Consider the following 19191-nt stretch of genomic DNA (forward strand, 5'->3'; position numbering starts at 1 on the left):
TTTGGCTCTACAAGCGCAATCCGATCCACGAACGTCGAAAGCATCTGGCCCATTGGGGCCACGGATTACAAATGAGGCCTCAGACTCATCGGAGTCACGGATTACAAATCCCGAATTCACTTCTTCCAGTGACGAGGAGACATGGAATCCGGCGGCAAAAAACGCCGCCGGTCTGCTGTAAAAGGGGCTCCTCAGCAGACCGCTCCGGACCTTGTGCAGGGAGCTCCGATTTTGGTAAGCGATCAAGAAGACAATGTATATGTAAAAGTTACCCTCACACGACCCAAAGGGGGGCCTGTGGTGGAAGTAACAGCCCTGGTTGACTCGGGCTGTTCTCGCACCTTGATTAGTGAGAAAGTCGCCCAACTGTTACGGGTGAAAAAAGTGCGGTTACCCGAACCCATCTGTTTTTCTCAAATGGACGGTAGTGATTTTAAAAAGGGCCCAGTCACTCACCGCATGGCCCTGCTGATAATGGGCATGAAGGAACATTGGGAGCGGCTTCATTTTACTATTGCTCCCATCAAAACCTCAGTTGTTTTGGGAATGAATTGGCTGTTAGGACATAACCCTTCCATAGACTGGATTGAGCGGACCCTTACTTTCCCCCGCACCCTGTGTGAGCACCATGATAAGGAAACGGTGCTTAAATGCCAGGCGGCTACCCTAATAGAAGCCCCACCACCCGAGACTTTCAAGTCCCAGCTCCCTCGCGAGTATGCTCAGTATTCCGATGTGTTTGATATGCGGGGATGTGACAAACTACCTCCTCACAGGGATACCGACTGCGCAATTGAAGTGGTGGGGGATGGCAAGCTGTCCAAAGGGAAGATTTACCCCATGAGCCCTAACGAGAAGGCTATGTTACGGGACTATTTGGACACAAATTTAGCGTGGGGTTTTATTCGCCCCTCCAAGGCACCATATTCAGCTCCCGCCTTCTTTGTCAAGAAGAAAATGGGATTTAAGACTGTGTATTGACTTTCGTAGACTGAATGCAGTCACTCAGTCCAATGCCTACCCCCTCCCTCTCATTCCAGACCTACTTGCACAATTGAAGGAGGGCCGGATTTTCACCAAATTGGATTTGGTGGAAGCCTACCACCGCATCCGGATACGAGAAGGAGACGAACCTAAAACTGCTTTCTCTTGTTGTTTTGGGATGTTTGAATATTTGGTGATGCCGTTCGGACTTACAGGGGCTCCAAGTGTGTTCTTGCAGATGATTAATGAAGTGCTACATGATTTGTTGTTCCGCGGAGTGGTGGTTTATTTAGATGATATTCTCATTTATACAAAAACCATGGAAGAGCATGTACTGTTGGTGCAGGAAGTTTTGCAACGGTTGCGCGACCATAAGCTGTTTGCTAAAGTGTCTAAGTGTGACTTTCACCAACCTTCCCTCACCTTTCTAGGGTATGTCATTTCCCACCAGGGCTTGGAGATGGATCCTGACAAAGTTCGGGTGGTTGTTGAGTGGGCTCCCCCCACTACACGTCGGCAGTTACAACAGTTTTTGGGTTTTGCAAACTTCTACCGGAACTTTATCCCAAACTTTGCTCGAGTGGCGCTCCTTCTTACTTCGCTCTTGCGCACGAAGGGGAAGGGGGTGACTGCCACGTTACCTTCTGCTAGGTTACAGTGGACTCCCGACTGCCAGCAGGCGTTTGAAATGCTCAAGCGGTTATTTACGTCTGAACCCGTTCTCATTCATCCTGACTGTGAAAAACCTTTTGTAGTCCAAGTGGATGCTTCAGACGTTGCCATGGGGGGGGGGGGGCTCTGCTGCAGCGGGACGAGGGCGGCCAGTTGAGACCGTGTGCTTATTTTTCAAAGAAATTCTCCCAATCTGAAATAAACTGGGCCATATGGGAGAAGGAGGCAGCAGCAGTAAAACATGCTCTCACCATTTGGAGACATTTTCTAGAAGGGGCGGAGGTTCCATTTGAGGTCTGGAGCGACCACAAAAATCTGGAGGCCTTAAAAGGGACTAGAAAGTTGACGGCAAAACAAGTCCGTTGGGCGCAGTTTTTTTGCTAAGTTCCGGTTTGTCCTGAAACATGTGCCTGGCAAGGACAATTCTTTGGCGGATGCTTTGTCTCGACTTCCCCAGTATAAAAATGACTTTGATCGGCCGCTCGAGTCTTTATTTACCCCTGAACAGATGGGGGAAGTGTCGGGGTTGTCTGTTACCACCCATTCCCAGGCTCGAGCCAAGGACTCCGCTCCGCTGCAAGGAGTCCCGGAAATTTTCCAGCTGCGGCTAAGAGAAGCCTCGCAGTTGGAGGAGAGGAATCAGACCCTACCTGCGAACTTTACTCGACAGGGGGATGTTTGGTTTCAGGGAAATAGGCGTTATGTACCTGAGACTCTTAGGAAGGAGGTGTTGGAAATGGTACATGGGGCTAAACTTGCAGGACATTTTGGGTTCGTCAAGTCATTGCATTTATTGCGACGTCAATTTTGGTGGCCAGGTATGAGAGCCAATGTTGAACTGTTTGTACGCAGCTGCCCCACCTGCGCCACCGCAAAGAAACGTAAGGGAAAGCCTCCGGGTCTTCTTAAGCCTTTAGAAACCCCGACCATGCCTTGGGAAGTAATAGCTATGGACTTTATCAACGATTTGCCACCTAGTCGGGGTAAAACTGTTTTGTGGGAGATAACTGACTTATTTTCCAAACAGGTTCATTTTGTTCCTTGTGCTGGATTACCTTCGGCTCAAAAGTTAGGACGGTTGTTTGTTAGTCACGTGGTGAAACTGCATTCTGTCCCACGGAAGGTCCTCTCTGACAGGGGGGCTCAATTTGTGGCCAAATTTTGGATGGCTTTGCTGAAAATTATGGGGGTAAAAGAACAAGGCTTGTTTTCAGCCTACCATCCTCAAACTGATGGACAGACCGAACGTGTAAATGCTGTTGTGGAGTGTTATTTACGGTGTTATGTAAATTACCACCAGGACAATTGGGTTGAACTGTTGCCTTTTGCTGAATATGCCTATAACGATGCCACTCATTCCTCCACAGGTTTCAGTCCTTTTCAGGTGGTGTATGGGAAGGAGTTTGGGCCCTTAGGTTCCACTACTATAACACCCGAGATGGAAGGGGTGCAAGGAGTTCAGGACTGGGTGCAAGTAGTGCAAACAACCTGGCCCTAGTTGCAAAAGAATCTGGAAAGAGCGAAACGCAAGTACAAGGACCAAGCCGATAAACATCGGTCTCTGGGGTGGGAACTCAAAGTGGGCGATCAGGTGTACCTTTCCACCAAGAATCTACGGTCGCTCCGTCCTTGTAAAAAACTCAGTGACAAGTATGTGGGTCCTTATCCTATCACTCGAGTGATCAATGACGTCACGGTTGAGTTAGCTCTCCCTAAGTCGTTGCGAGTGGTGCATCCGGTGTTCCATATTAGCCTACTCAAACCGTACGTTGCAGCCCCCCAGTTCCATCCTCAACCCCAGCCTGAAGTTCCTACGGTGGTGGGGGGAGAAATGCATCTCGAAGTGTCTAAGGTGTTAGATTCTAAACTGAAAAAAGGGAAATTGTTTTATTTGGTTCGCTGGAAACATTTGAGCTCCGCCCAGGATGAATGGGTAGCAGCTCCCCACGTGGCGGCCCCCCGCCTGGTGCAAGAATTCCATACTGCTTATCCCGACAAGCCGCGCCTGGAGGAGTCGGGGTAGGGGGGCCTTAAGGGGGGCAGAATGTGAGGAACTGCTCTGTTTGCTCTGTTTTATTTCTGTTTGGTTCTGTTTCGCCCGTACAAGCAGCGGGGCAGACCTGGCTGAGACTTTGGTTCAGGCTTCAACTGTAGTAACCCCTGTGTAGGCCTCCGCTGGAATTTAACGCTTGCTCTCCTCTCCTCGTTCCCCCTCCTTCCCCTGACCTTGGCTTCTGTAGAATCGCACTAACGAGCTTCTGAGTACTTTGATGTCTTTGCAGTAGAGTAAGCTAGCTTTGTTATCACGTCTTTCTCAAAACATGTAACCGACATCTGTAATGTAGAATTGCTTATAGTCTCGCCCTTGGGAAAAAGCGGGCACTTGCAGCTTTGACCGTGATGTAGGGACTGAGTTCTACCTGATGCATTCCAATAAACTTACCTGCTTCTGAATGAACGTCTGAGCGAGTGATTTTATGGAAACTGCCCAGGGAGGCTGGCAAGCCTTACAGTCGCTTCATTACAAACTGACATGAAAACAATGGATGCTTCGGTTAAGAAGATGACAGAAGAACATAGAGAAGTGAGGGAAAAAGTGGATACCCATGAAAAACAACTGGAACATCTGCAAACTCAAGAAGAAACCACGAAAGATCAACTGGCTATGATGGTCAGAGAAGCTAACCTACGCTTGCGAAATCTTCCTGAAGATTGTGGTAACACAAGAGAATCACTGGTGAAAACTTTGGCTGATTTATTCCACATAGAAGAAAAAGAATTGGACCAGGCAATTAATAGAATCTACAGGATGCCCTTGCTTCCTAAACTGAAAAGCAAAGGCAAGAGACGTTATGATATCCTTTTACGATGTCAGAATGAAAGACATAATAATGCAACAGCATTATGAAAAGCCAATACTTTTGGAAGGCAATGCATTAATACTTCTTCAAGATATACTAAGACATCTGATGTCAAAAAGAAACATCTTTAAAGACTTTACAACATCTCTGAGAAAAAGTGGAATAAAATACAGGTGATTGTTACCACAAGGGTTGGCATTTACTTACAACGATGTGAAATATATCATTACTACAAAGGAAGATGTTGGGAAATTTCTGAGAAAATACAGGAGAGAACTCACAGACCTTACACCGGATCAGAAGCAAGATTCAAGTCAAGAAGATGATGATAACACGGCGAAAGGTGCAGTGGGAGGATTATAAATTCAATACAATAATACTCTGACAACATGGCCAAAGTTATTTTGTGGAATGTAAATGGTTTGAACGAAAAAGTGAAAAGAGGACGGTGTGAGCACTTGCCCCGTGACAATCCCATAAACAACATCCACAGACGAATAGTCCAAAAAGAGTTGATTTATTGGAAAATCTACAGGTTAACAGCAGCTGATATGCAAGATGGCACTAATGAGAACTAAGAGCATGGTACAGGGTATATATGAAATCAAAAGCATTGGATGCCATGAGAACCCCCCTCCCCTTGAGGTAAGATTCACACAGAGTCCAGAGTCAAAACACAAGTTGGCAGTTGTTACAGTTGACCTTAGCCAGCACCTGCAGTAAGCATAAACATCTTCGGTCAGACCTCCCCTGGCATTTCCTGTACAGGCTAGGCCTGACAGACGGATTTTTAAATTTTTGCAAAAACAAAATTATTCTTTGATATGTTTGCAGGAAACTCACATTTCAAGGAAAGACAAAAAATACTTAGAAAGACACTCCTTGGGGCAATCCTTGGGGCAATCCTTCATTTCTTCATCAAATACAAAGACTAAAGGACTAGTTATCTATGCGCATGCCTCATTTGCCCCAGAACTTGTATACAAAGATGAAGAGGGCAGAATACTTATGATTAGAACTAAAATATTAGGCCAAAAAACATTAGTGGTAGGGATTTACGCACCTAATGAGGGGAAAGCACAATAAACTGACATGAAAAACTGGATGGACCCTTTTCAGTCTTTTGGGGAGTTGCAGCTCCACTGTGACTTCATTAATTATGCAAGTGATAGGAAAAGGGCCAATGAATTTTTCACTCATTTTTTTTGGAGGGCCGTAGAGACCTTAGGTTTTTGGTGGAGAGATATACTTGATCCCCCACCCTGAACGTCTTGCCTGGAGACCGATGCTTGTCTGCTTGGGCCTTTTGTTTGGCCCGTTCCAGGTTTTTAGTTAACCATGGCCAGGAAGACTGGATGGTTTGAATCTAGTCTGATAATTCAGTACCCCCCTCTTCCCCTGACACATCCACCTGTCCAACGGGACCAAATTCCTTGCCGTACACAATGTGGAAGGGACTGAAACCTGTGGATTGATGAACAGAATTATTATTATTATTATTATTATTATAAATTTTTTATTATTTTTTTAATAAAACATACAAAAAAGAAAAAAAACATAAAATACAAACAAAACAACCAAACAGAAATACAAAGAGCACTAATGATCTAATAATTAAAAGATGAACAGAATTATTATAGGCATACTCTGCAAAAGGCACTAGATCAACCCAGTCATCCTGATGATAATTCACATAACATTGGTGGTAACATTCTAGGACAGCATTCACTCTTTCTGTTTGGGGGTGAAAGGCACTTGACAGACCTTGCTCAACACTCACCAGTTTGAGGAAAGCTTTCCAGAACTTGACTAGAAATATAGAGCCGCTGTCTGAGATTATTTTGCGCGGGAAGCCATGATATTTGAATATGTGTGTCACAAATAAGTGAGCCAGTCTTTGGGCAGAGGGCATGCCTGCACAAGGAATTAATTGCACGTGTTTGGAAAAAAGGTCTGTAACCACCCACAAGACAGTTTTCCCTCGACTTAATGGTAAATCAGTCATGAAATCCATGGCAATCACCTCCCAGGGTCCTTGAGGTATTTCTAACGGTTTCAGCAGTCCGGAGGGCTTGCTTGTTAGACGTTTGGCAGTGGCGCATACTGGACAGCTGCAGATGAAGGAATCCAGATCAGAACGCATACCCGCCCACCAGAACTGACGACGGAGCAAATGCAGTGTTTTAACTAATCCAAAGTGTCCAGAAGTTTTTGCTCCATGAGCTAGTTCTAACACCACTGCTCGTAATGTTTTAGGCACATACAATTTACAGTCTTTGACCCATAGTTCCCCCCATAGTCATGCTCAAGACGTGAAGGCAGTGCATTGTTATTTCTTTCGGTTAGGCACTCACGAATCAAAGTGTCACGGAAAGACTGGGGCAGTCCTGCCAGAATGACAGGGTCGTGCTCCGCTTGGGGTTGGGGTGGAGAGTTACTGCTAGCATCCTTGGACGGTGGCGGACTAGGAGGGGCGACCTCTTTAGTGAGTTGTGGAGAGTCGTTCTCCACCTGGGCTTGCCACACCTGGGCGCGTGTGAGGACTGCTAAGGTGGGGAGAACACCTCTTTGCTCTGGAGTAAACGGACTCAGTGGGTCGTTCCACCTTAACAGGATATTGAGGAAGTCTGGAAAGAGCATCAGCCAAGAGGTTTCTTTTGTCGGAATATGTTTGATTACAAACCGAAAGCGAGAAAAGAAGTCTGCCCATTTGATCAGTTTTGCGGTCAGTTTGTGAGTCCCAGTTAAAGCCTCCAGATTTTTGTGATCTGTTAAAACCTGGAAAGGAGTCAGGGTAGCTTCCAGGAAATGTCTCCAGATTGCTAAGGCATGTTTTACAGCTGCAGCCTCTTTTTCCCAAATCTGCCAGTTGAGCTGAGACTGGGAAAATTTCTTGGAGAAATAGGCACATGGGTATAACTGACTACTGTCTCCCTCTTGCAGGAGAGCCCCTCCCATGGCCATTTCAGAAGCATCTACTTGAATAATGAAAGGGCGGTTACAATCTGGATGCTTCAGTACTGGCTCAGTTGTAAACAAACATTTCAGAGTCTCAAAGGCTATTTGACAGTCTGGGGTCCATTCTATTTTAGCAGAGGGCTGGGTAGCAGTAATGCCTTTACCTCTAGTTTTGAGTAAGTTGGTAATGGGAAGTACAATCTGTACAAAGTTTTTGAGGAAATTGCGATAGAAATTCTCGAAACCGAGAAATCTTTGCACTTGCTTGCGAGTAGACGGCGGCTGCCAGTCAACTACTGCTTGTGCTTTGTTCTGATCCATGGCTATTCCTTGGTGCGAGATTCTATAGCCTAGGAAGGTTAGTTCTTTTTTATGGAATTCACACTTGGAAACTTTAGCATAGAGGTGATTCTGAGTCGTTGTAGACACTGTCCACCTGTCGAATCCCAAACAAGAGAACATCCAAACAGAGTTGTCTAAGAAGCCATTTATTTGGAAAGCATAAGATGGAAGGCAGCAACTTACAGGGAAAAGGGACGAGGACTCAAGTGGGGAAAAGGCGGGAAGGTTGAACACATATACATCAGAAGGGCGCCGTTATACATCAGAAAGGCACCGTTAGATACTAGGCTGACTCTGGTTCCCATGAGAGATTACAGCTATCGGCCGGGGCGCAGACCGTCATAACAATCTGCAGAGCTACTCGTCCTTGATTCCAGCTGCGCTCCCAGCCTGGAGCTCACAAGAATACACGGCTATTAGACTTAGAAGGTTTTGATAATAGATTTGGGTGGCATGGCTACTTATGGTATGACAAACTAAAAAATCATAAGGCTTTTCAACATCATATGGTAAAATCTTATTTAATAAAAACTTGGCTACGATATAAACATCTTTTGGAACCTAGAACACCTCTATGGATCTCTTCACAAGAAATGTTAACATTACGACCATTGAGACAAGCTCAATTTGTTTCTTATCAGGATCTTTTGGTATGAGAAGATAATGTATGTGCCCTAAAAGAACATGAAGAACTAAAAGAATATATGACCTGGTTTCAATATCATAAAATAAAATCAGTATATTTACAGGATATGAAGATTGGCTTTATTAAAAATAAATCAACTTTGCAACGAATGCTGTTGGAGAATAATGAACATTTAATCTCAAAGATGTACAAGATGTTGTTGATAATATATACAGAACAAGATCAAATAAAACCTACGATGATAACCTGGGCACAGCCATTGGGTCATAATATTCCTTTGAATAGATGGGAAAGAGTGTGGTCAAAAGATATGAAATCTATACTTTCACAAGCATTAAGAGAGAATATTTATAAGATGATCTATAGATGGTATCTGACACCAAAAAAGCTAGCTAAAATGTATGGAACAATGTCACCAAAATGCTGGAAATGTCAAGAAGAGGTTGGTTCTTTTCATCATATTTGGTGGCTCTGTGAAAAGGCTAAAAACTTTTGGGATATTATTTATAATGAACTGAGATTGATATTACAACAAAATATCCCTAAAACACCGGAAATGATGTTGTTAAGTATTATACCAGACTCTATAGTGACTCAGAGATCATTTTTGATATATGCCAACTCTGCTGCAAGATTGGTCTATGCAACAAAATGGAAAGTATCTGAAACACGAGATAAGATTGACTGGATAAATAAAATGATGGAACTGGCTGAAATGGCTAAACTTACTGCATTAGTAAATCAAAAAGAAAACATGGAATTTGTGGGAGAATGGGAGGCGTGGACAACATATTGTGTAAATGAACTTAACTTGGGAAGTATTAAGGGTTATGTTTTGATCTAATTCAGTTGTCTGAAGTAATTATTAAATCGATGTTAAAACTTAGATCTTGAGATAAAAGGGATACTGGATTAATGTTTTAAATGAAATAATTTAATGAATTAGAACCTAAGTACAAAGAGGATAGTAGTGATATCAAAAGGATGGAGAAGGGGGAGAGGGAAAGTCAATAATTATATTTTTTAGGGACAAGATAGAAATTCTTTATTCTGTTTATATTATACAATTATGTTGGTGGAATGATGGAACTAAATGTGATTTAAAATATTGTTGAAGGCTTTCATTGGTTCTTGTAGGTTATCCGGGCTGTGTAACCGTGGTCTTTGTATTTTCTTTCCTGACGTTTCGCCAGCAGCTGTGGCAGGCAACTTCAGAGGAGTAACACTGAAGGACAGTGTCTCAGACACTGTCCTTCAGTGTTACTCCTCTGAAGATGCCTGCCACAGCTGCTGGCAAAACGTCAGGAAAGAAAATACCAAGACCACGGTTACACAGCCCGGATAACCTACAAGAACCAATAAATGTGATTTAATTAGAAAATTAAATTTTTTTTAAAAAAAGTAAATGGATCGTTTCCAGTCTGTGGGCCATTGTTTTGTTTTCCATATCTGTTGGCATATTCTTTTCAAGATTTTGAGGGATTCCATTTCTGTGGCTTGGAATAGCTCTATTGATATCCCATCTGCTCCTGGTGATTTGTTTCTCTCGATTGCTCTCAATGCAGCTTTCACTTCACTTTCTAAAACTGTAGGTTCTTCTTCAAAAGATTCTGCTTGGAAAGAATCTGTTATCCTTTCATCTCTTCTGTATAGTTCTTCAGTGTTTTGTTCCCACCTTTTCTTTATTTTGTCCTGTTCAGTTAATGTATTTCCATGCTGATCTTTCAGCTTGCCTAACCGTGCTTTAAATTTCCCTTTGATTTCTTGGATCTTGTGGAACAGATCTCTTGTTCTTCCTTTTTTGTTGTTCTATTTCTTTACACTGGTTATTATAATAGGTCTCTTTGTCTCTACGTGCGAGTCGCTGGAACGTTGCACTTAGACTTTTGATTCTATTTCTGTCACCTTCTACTTTTGCTTCTCGTCTATCTCTGGCAATTTTAAGAGTTTCCTCAGACATCCATCGAGGTTTTTCTTTTCTTTCGGCTACAGGAATAGTCTTTGCACATTCTTCCTTGATAATATCTCTAGTTTCCACCCATAGTTCTTCAGGTTTACATTCACTTGAACTCAGTAATGCCAGTCTGTTCCTTACATGGTCTTTAAACTCTTCCGGAATATTGTTTAGATTGTATTTTGGTGCTATGAATGTTTTGGTGTTTTTCTTAAGCTTTATCTTGATTTTCGATAATAACAATTCATGATCTGTACCCCAGTCGGCTCCTGGTCTTGTTTTGGATGAGAGAATAGAACTTCTCCATCTTCTGCTCCAATTATATAATCTATTTGATTTCTCTGCTGGCCGTCTGGTGATGTCCATGTATACAATCGTCTATTTGGTTGCCTGAAACAGGTATTTGCAATGAACAGATTGTTGTCTTCACAGAATTCTACGAAGCGTTCTCCTGCTTCATTCCGTGCTCCTAGCCCAAATCTGCCAACAACATTTACATCTGCTTTGTTTCCTACTTTTGCGTTCCTCTCTGTATGACAGCCCTTCAAGTACTTGAAGATGGTTATCATATCACTTCTCAGTCTTCTCCTCTTCAGGCTCAACATACCCAGCTCCTTCAACCTTTCCTCCTAGGACTTGGTCTCTAGGCCCCTCACCATCTTTGTTGCCCTCCTCTGGACACGTCCCAGCTTGCCTCCATTCTTCTTAAATTGCGGTGCCTAAAACTGAACACAGTACTCTAGGTGAGGTCTAACCAGAGCAGAGTAAAGTGATACCAGCACTTTGCTTGATCTGGACACTATACTTCTGTTGATACAGCCCAAGATACAGCTGATACAGTGTGATGCTGTAACTAAAAAGGCAAATGCTGTCTTGGGCTGCATCAGCAGAAGTATAGTGTCCAGATCACGCGAAGTGATGGCATCACTTTACTCTGCTCTGGTTAGACCTCAACTAGAGTACTGTGTTCAGTTTTGGGCACCACAATTTAAGAAAGATGTAGACAAGCTGCAATGTGTCCAGAGAAGGGCAACCAAGATGGTGAGGGGTCTGGAGACCAAGTCCTATGAGGAAAGGTTGAAGGAGCTGGGTATGTTTAGCCTGAAGAGGAGAAGACTGAGAGGGGATATGATAACCATGTTCAAGTACTTGAAGGGCTGTCATATAGAGGAGGGTGCCGAGTTGTTTTCTGTTGCTCAAGAAGGTCGGACCAGAACCAACGGGTTGAAATTAAATCAAAAGAGTTTCCGTCTAGACATTAGGAAGAATTTTCTAACAGTTAGAGCGGTTCCTCAGTGGAACAGGCTTCCTCGGGAGATGGTGAGCTCTCCTTCCCTGGAGGTTTTTAAGAAGAGGTTAGATGGCCATCTGTCAGCAATGCTGATTCTGTAACCTTAAGCAGATGATGAGAGGGAGGGCATCTTGGCCATCTTCTGGTCACTAGGGGTGTGGAGGGGGGAGGTAGTTGTGAATTTCCTGCATTGTGCAGGGGGTTGGACTTGATGGCCCTGGTGGTCCCTTCTAACTCTGATTCTATGATTCTAAGATCGCATTTGCCTTTTTAGTGACCACATCACACTACTGACTCATGTTCAGTGTTTGGTCTACTAATACCCCTAGATCCTTTTCACACACACTACTGCTAAGACAAGTCTCCCCCATCCTATAATTATGCATTTGATTTTTTTCCTACCTAAATGCAGAACTTTACATTTATCTCTGTTGAAATGCTTTTTATTAGTTTTAGCCCAATTCTCCAGCCTGTCAAGATCATCCTGTGTCCTGGCTCTGTCTTCTACCATGTTTGCTACCTTTCCTAATTTAGTATCAGCTGCAAATTTAATAAGCATCCCCTCTATTCCTTCATCCAAATCATTTATAAAGATGTCGAACAACACGGGGCCCAGGACAGCTCCCTGAGGAATTCCACTAGTCACTCCTTTCCAAGTGGACGAGGAACTTTTAACAAGCACTCTTTGGGTGCGATCTGTCAACCAATTGCAACTCCACCTAACAGTAATAGGATCTAAACCACATTTTCCCAATTTGTCAGCAAGAATATTATGGGGAACCTTATCAAAAGCCTTACTAAAATCAAGATAAACTATGTCTACAGCATTCCCCTGATCCAGCAAGGTAGTAACTTTCTCAAAAACCAAGAAGATAAGATTACTCTGACATGACATGTTCTTGAGAAACCCGTGCTGTCTCTTAGTAATCACAGTGATCCTTTCTAAAGGCTCAAGGACTGACTTCCTACAGTGGCTTAAAGGTAAGGTAAAGGTCCCCTGTGCAAGCACCGTTTCATTCCTGACCCATGGGGTGACGTCGCATCCCGACTTTTACTAGGCAGACTTTGTTTTACGGGGTGGTTTGCCAGTGCCTTCCCTAGTTATCTTCCCTTTACCCCCAGCAAGCTGGGTACTCATTTTACTGACCTCAGAAGGATGGAAGGCTGAGTCAACCTTGAGCTGGCTACCTGAAACCAACTTCCGTCAGGATTGAACTCAGGTCGTGAGCAGAGCTTAAACTGCAGTACTGCAGCTTACCACTCTGCACCATGGGGCTCCTATACAGTGGCTTACAACATAATAAAAAACTAAACATTAGAAGATATTAATTAAAATCCAGAAATGTTTTGGCCTGGTGCCTAACACACACAAAAAGTAAGGTAGGCATCAGGTGAGCCTCCAGGGGAATGGCATTCTTTAAGTGAGGAGCCACTACTGGAAAAGCCCTTGCCACACACACGCGCACACCCCCCCCCCGAAGGCAGGGCACAGACAGCAGGGCTTTGAGACATCTTTTTATATATATATATAAATTTTTATTAGTTTTTCAAAAAATATTACAATCCAACTTATTCGGCATTTCATAAAGCTTATCTTTCCATATATCAGTAAAAAACAGTATTTGCTCAATTAAATACTTCATTAAATACAGATATTAAAATTGACTCCCCCACCCCGGCTTCTTCTTACCCATTTCTTAATCCGGTCACTCCTTTATTTTAAAAGTTGTCTATTCCTAACATATTAATGAGTATTTACTTATAATTTTCTATTTATTTCTACCATCTGTTATATACCCATTTTAATATATTATCCAATCACATATATAATCAGTTAAAATTAATAAGAAATATTAAAAAAATAAAAAAATAATTAAACTGCCATGAAAAGGGATAGAGCCATATATTTTTACATTAATATGTAATTTTTTAAAACTCATTATTTCCCCCCCACATTTCCCCCTTCTCCCATCATTTCAGTTTTCTCCAACTCTTTAACCCTTCTTTTTGAACACCTTTTTCTGTCTGGAATTTCTGTTGGTTTGTTCTTGCTTTCTTGGTTTCGACTCTTGGTGACCATGATGTCCATCCACTGCAACCTGCACTCTTAGGTTTTCATTTTGTCAAATTTCTTCTTGTCTTTCTCCTTGAGTAGAATCTATCAGCTTTCTGTTTCTTGACAAAAATATTTCAACCTCTGCCAAAGAATTAACAGCACGTCTGATCTATTTATAAGTGAAAGTAAGACCTTGTGGTATTAGCCAAGCGTATTTTATTCCATTTTTCCTTAGTGTCATAGTGAAATCTTTATAAATATTCCTCTTGGCAATCAGGTGGCGAGGTAAATCTTTCAACAGTGTTAATGGTGTTCCAGCTACTGAAAAAGGGTTGTCAAAGTGATTTTGCATGATAGTGTTCTTCATTCTAGGATCATAAAAAACAATCACAATCTCTCTAGGCTTTGGTTGTAACATTTTTGGAGATAAGGGGACCCTGTATATCTTGTCAATTGCATAATTTAATTTTTGTTCATTCATATTAAAAATGCCAGCAAGTGATTTTATCATGGTCTCTCTGGTGTCCCCATATTTTTCAGAAAAATTGCGTATACGTAAATTAAGCTGTCTTGATTTCATATCCAAAAGTGTGATCTGATCCTTCAAAGCCTCTTCTTGTAATTGTATTTTTTCAGTTTGTTTCACACAACCCTTAATTTCATATTGCATTTCTTTTTGTGCATTCACTACTTTTTTTACATTGGCTTCCATCTCATTCATATCTGATTTCAGTTCCTTCACTTGGTCTTTAGTTGTCTTGATTTCATTTAACACATTGTCAAACTTCTTATCAAAAAGTTCAATCAGTTGCTTTGTGAGTTGGTCTTGCTGGTTAGAAACCTGTTGAATTTGCTTGTTGATTGTTTCAGTTTGCTTTGTCAGCATTTCCTCCAATTGTTTATAATCCATAGTTCTCTACTGAGGTTGATAAATGTCCAGTAGTTGTTATAGCGTCGGGTGATATTTGTGTGGCACAACCATAGAGTTTTAAATTAGGCTTGGATGAACATCCGGTGTTTCCAGCGGAGTCTCTTTCTCAAAGTGAAAAGTGGCTGGAGGACTCCTTAAAACAAAAGAGCTCCAGTTCGGAAGTGAAAGTTCATCCCTCCCCCTCATAAATCACAGTCTTTTAATTGGTAGTTGCAGTGTCACTCTACGTATCTGTTGTTATGTCTGGCCATGAGTGAAGTTTATAGTTCATCAATCAAGTTGTTAAGTATTCCTTTTAACCGGGTTGTCTCAAATTCTTGGTTGGGGGGGGTGCGGGTTCTGTAGTCGTTTTAAAAAGTTCCACCGTCTTTCGAAATTGGAATGTAAACAAAGGGAGTTCTTGGCACTTACTCAGGTATCAGATGCCGGAGTTTCTATCTTTAAAATGGTTCAATAGATGGTAATTGGTAGAGGAGATCCGAGCCTGGATCCTTGGAGACACTCATGGCAATGGTTTCTTCCTCGGCCGGCTGGACAAACATCCAAATCCCCTCGGGTTTCTTTCCGGGGGGAGTTCCGGAGTCAAACAGCACTCTAAGGGCTGCAGGAATTTCCTGCTCCACGTTCCACCTTTTAGGAACGTGCTCAGGACACTGGAGGTGTCCCGGCTCAGAGTGTCTCTAGGGTCTCTCAAGAGCTCTTGAGAGACGATGTGCTCGGGTCAGCCATTCTACCGAAAGTCCCATCTTTGAGGCAGATCTTAACTAGTAGGCTCGACCGTGTGGGAAAAGGTGACCCTGGCACCAAACCATCCGAAGTTCCTTCTGAGCAGACATTTGTCACATAAAAATGGGTTTTAATACGATCCATGGGTTTCTTCCCCCACCCTCACCCTGTTCCTTTTGAAGAGCTCCTTTTTGTGAAATAGTTTTTAAAATGGCACTTGAGTTTCTGCGGGATCGGGGAGAGGGGAACTGAACGTTTTTCTCACAGTAAGCACTACAGCCAATCACAAAGCAGCATTTTTAAGGGACAGGAACTCAGGCGCTTCCAGATTTGAGCTGGTGATTTTGCATTGTTTGGATTCGCAACAGAAAAGGGGGAGGATCGAGCGAGCGTCGAACCCCAGGTAAAACTCCCATGCATAAATGACCTCTCTCTGCCTCCACAGGTGGCCGCTAGTAATTGATCCCTCTGGCCAAGCAGCCATTTTCTTGCGCTATCGTGACACCAATTACCTGAATGCTGTGAATCCCAGTGACATGAGCGTGGAAACCATCCGTCTGGCACTGCTGGGGGCCATTCGGTAGGGACAAAAGCTAAACATTTATGGGCAATCAGAACCTGGACGGGGAAGTGCACCCGGGCATTCAGGCTGCAGCTGCCCTGCGCCTTCGTGAGCCAGCATGGTGGAGGGGGGGGGGTGAACTCTGAGGCAGGAGGCCGTGATGGATCCAGTCTCAAGGCTCAGCTGCCAGCTCCTGCCTTCCCTGGGATGCCCTCCTCTCCTTTCCCCCAATGCAGATATGGCAAGCCCTTGGTCTTTGACATGATGGAAGTGAACATGTTTGACACAGTGAAAAAGCAGCTGGACCGGCTGGAGCCAGGACTAGCGGAGGCCATGCTAGATAGAACGGTCCTTGAAAACGAGAGGTAGGCTTGCCACATCCTTGTCCACTGCCAGTGCCTTGGGTGGGGGGTGGGGGAGTAGGGGACCTATGCGAGGAAAGACCTCATGCCATTCACCCGGCTGCCCTGGGCTGCTGGGAAGGGCATGCCTGTTTGTCACCACAGGGTAAAGAGCCCTGGAGACCAAGAGGGGAAAGTGGGTCTGTCAACTTGGTTGCAGTCAGGCTGTGAAAAAAGCACGTTAGACATATAGTTTAAGCTAGTATTGCGGTGCCATTATATAAATATTCGTTATCACCTCTACCTGAAAAAGTAGAGAAAAGGGCATCTGAAATATCTTTCTGAGAAGCCCCGCTGCACCTCAAAGAGGTTTCTGGAATACGGTGCGTGTTGTTTTGGTGGGTGGAATCGCTGCTCACGGGCTTTTGGCAGCACACCTGCCGGATGGGGAGAGGCTTTGGTGCGGTTGACCAGATGCACCTCTTGCCCTCCGCTGCAGCAGTCTGCTGAGCCGCTGGGGGGGGGGCCACCCCCACTCTGCACACACCCCCGGACCTTGTCTGTGCTCTTCCACACTCAGATAGTTTCCCTGGCCTTGATGCGCCTCTCTCTACTGCAGCCAACTTGTGTAGCTGCTGCTTGGGAAGAGACTGCAGTGGCCATGTGCATGCGCATGCTCGCGCACACGGTGCTGTTCATGGTGGCAGGCAAGCAAGCAGACGTCTGGGCATTCAGTGCTCCCAGCCACGAGTGCCTCGGTGTGGGCTGGGTCACAAACGGAGACTCCTGTGAAGTGAAGCGGAACAAGCTTCCTGTCCTCTTTGAGACAAGGCTGATGAGGGGGGCTTACCTGGATGGGGCCCGGCTAGCCTGATCACCTCACATCTCAGAAGCTCAGCAGGGTCGGCCTGGGTTAGGAGTTGGGCGGGAGACGACCAGGGGGCCTGATGTGAAGGCAGGTGAGGGTCCCCCCCCCACCTCTGAAGGTCTCTGGCCTTGAGAGCCCCACCAGGGGGCGCCACAAGTCAGCCGTGAATTGATGGCCAAAAAAAAAAAAGATTGGGGGGAGGGCGATGAGGGAAGAGACCTGAATGGTGGAAACAGGTGGTCTCATGGGGGAAAGGGGATGTTTGTGGGTGGTCCATAAGGCAGGAGGGGCCGTTTCTCCTCCCCTCCCCCATGACATGGCAGCTGGTCTTATCTGCGGCCCTCTGCCCTTGCCCCTGCTCTGTCGACACTCCCAACAGGTACCTGTCCCTGCTCAGGCCAACGGACGGCCCAGAATACGCAGACACTGAATTCCAGGCCACTCGGGCGGAGAAGTTCAAGCTCTTTGTGGTCACTAAACGGCAACACCCCCCTGAGGAGCTCCTGCAGGTTCTTCTGCCCATCCAAGTCGTTCTGCCCAGGAGCAGTCGGTAGGCGCCGCCCACACCAGCCCCCATTAAAGCCACACCTGAGTTCTGGCCTTGCCGCTTTTTGTGATGCATTTTGGGCCCCGAAGAGGCTGGGGAGGGGAGGGGAGGGCAGGCAGGAGCAGCCAGGCCCTGCCTGCAAACTGGTGAAGCACCAGCGGGCCCTTTGCAGGGCTCTGCACTGAGCGTGTGCGTGGGGGGTGGGGCTGGTCTCTTTCAGAAAGCGAGGCTTCAGGAGGCACCCCTTCTCCCAGCTGCTTCCTTCCACCTTATGAAAGTCCTGCATGGCGGTCACAGGGAAGGGAGCTCTGCTCAGCCTCTGCCCGGAAAAGACACCCCCACCCCCAGCTTGCCCTCTGCGCAGGCGTTGTCACAAACAGGAGGAAGGCTCGTGCTTAAATAAACGTGTGTCGTTGTATGGGTGCCTCTTCCGTAGCCTTTGTCCTAGGGGCAATTGAGCATACAGCCTCCTAGCTTGCACCAAGTGCCCCAGTGGTAGGCACAGGCACCTCCCCCCAATATCAGTTGTCTCTGCAAACCCCCCCCCCCCAACGTTCACAGCCAGGGTCCATTGAGGTCCGTGTAGCTGTCCGGGGCCAGCAGCAGTCCCACGCCACAGGCCGCAAGTCCTGCTTTGGGCCCTCCTTTTTGACCGCTGTGGCCCTGATCACCCCCTCGGCCTTTCTGCACCCAAAATATGAAATAACGGACCCCTGAGCCAAGGGCTCGGAAGAGGGAGACTGGTTGGGGACCTGTATGCGAAGAGGCCACGTAGGCTCTCTGGTTGCTCTCCTCAATCCTGCCAGAGCCGAGCCCCAGAAGCAGAAGCGCCAGCACCAGTTCGGACAAAGGGATGTTGGTCTCTCTTCTGCTGTGGAGCATTTCCTCAACAGATAATACTGTGGATAGCCTGGCTCCCCTTCCCACTTCAGAAAGCAGTGCCCCCCCTCCAATCATATTCCTCTCAGCAGAACTGAAGCTGCCTTTTCCTCCAGGAGAACGGAGTTCTGTAGTCTGGAGATCAGCTATAATTCTGGGAAATTTTAATGCCCATTCCTTCAGTTTGGAGAGTAGCTTTTGGAGCTCTTCACAGTCCAATTTTGTTTTAACCACCCTAAATAATTTGGTGTCATTTGCAAACTTTGCTACTTCACTGTTCACCCCCAACTTCAGGTCATTAATGAACAGGTTGAATAGCACCGGTCCCAACATAGATCTCTGAGGTACCCCACTGTTCACATCCCGCCATCGTGAGAACTGACCATTGATTCCTACTCTCTGCTTCCTATTTTTCAGCCAGCTCTCAATCCATGAGAGGACTTGTCCTCTTATCCCGTGACTATGAAGTTTGCTTAGCAGTCTTTGGTGGGGGGCTTTGTCAAAAGCTTTTTGGAAATCCAAATACACAATATCCACAGGCTCATTCCTGTCCACATGCTTATTGACGCTTTC

The 19191-nt window shown here is 45.1% G+C and overlaps 1 protein-coding gene across 1 annotated transcript in view; it reads left to right on the forward strand.

The window, feature by feature from the left end:
• Nucleotides 1-17746, forward strand: part of IQANK1 (IQ motif and ankyrin repeat containing 1) — a 65546-nt gene extending 47800 nt beyond the window's left edge. The window contains exons 14-16 of the mRNA XM_056854567.1: nucleotides 15867-16001; nucleotides 16220-16298; nucleotides 17567-17746. Of these exons, the coding sequence (XP_056710545.1) occupies nucleotides 15867-16001; nucleotides 16220-16298; nucleotides 17567-17746 (394 nt within the window). The remainder of the gene's footprint in view (nucleotides 1-15866; nucleotides 16002-16219; nucleotides 16299-17566) is intronic.
• Nucleotides 17747-19191: the final 1445 nt, after the last annotated feature.

This window comes from Euleptes europaea, chromosome 8, assembly GCF_029931775.1.
Source record: "Euleptes europaea isolate rEulEur1 chromosome 8, rEulEur1.hap1, whole genome shotgun sequence".
NCBI classification, from domain to species: Eukaryota; Metazoa; Chordata; class Lepidosauria; order Squamata; family Sphaerodactylidae; genus Euleptes; species Euleptes europaea.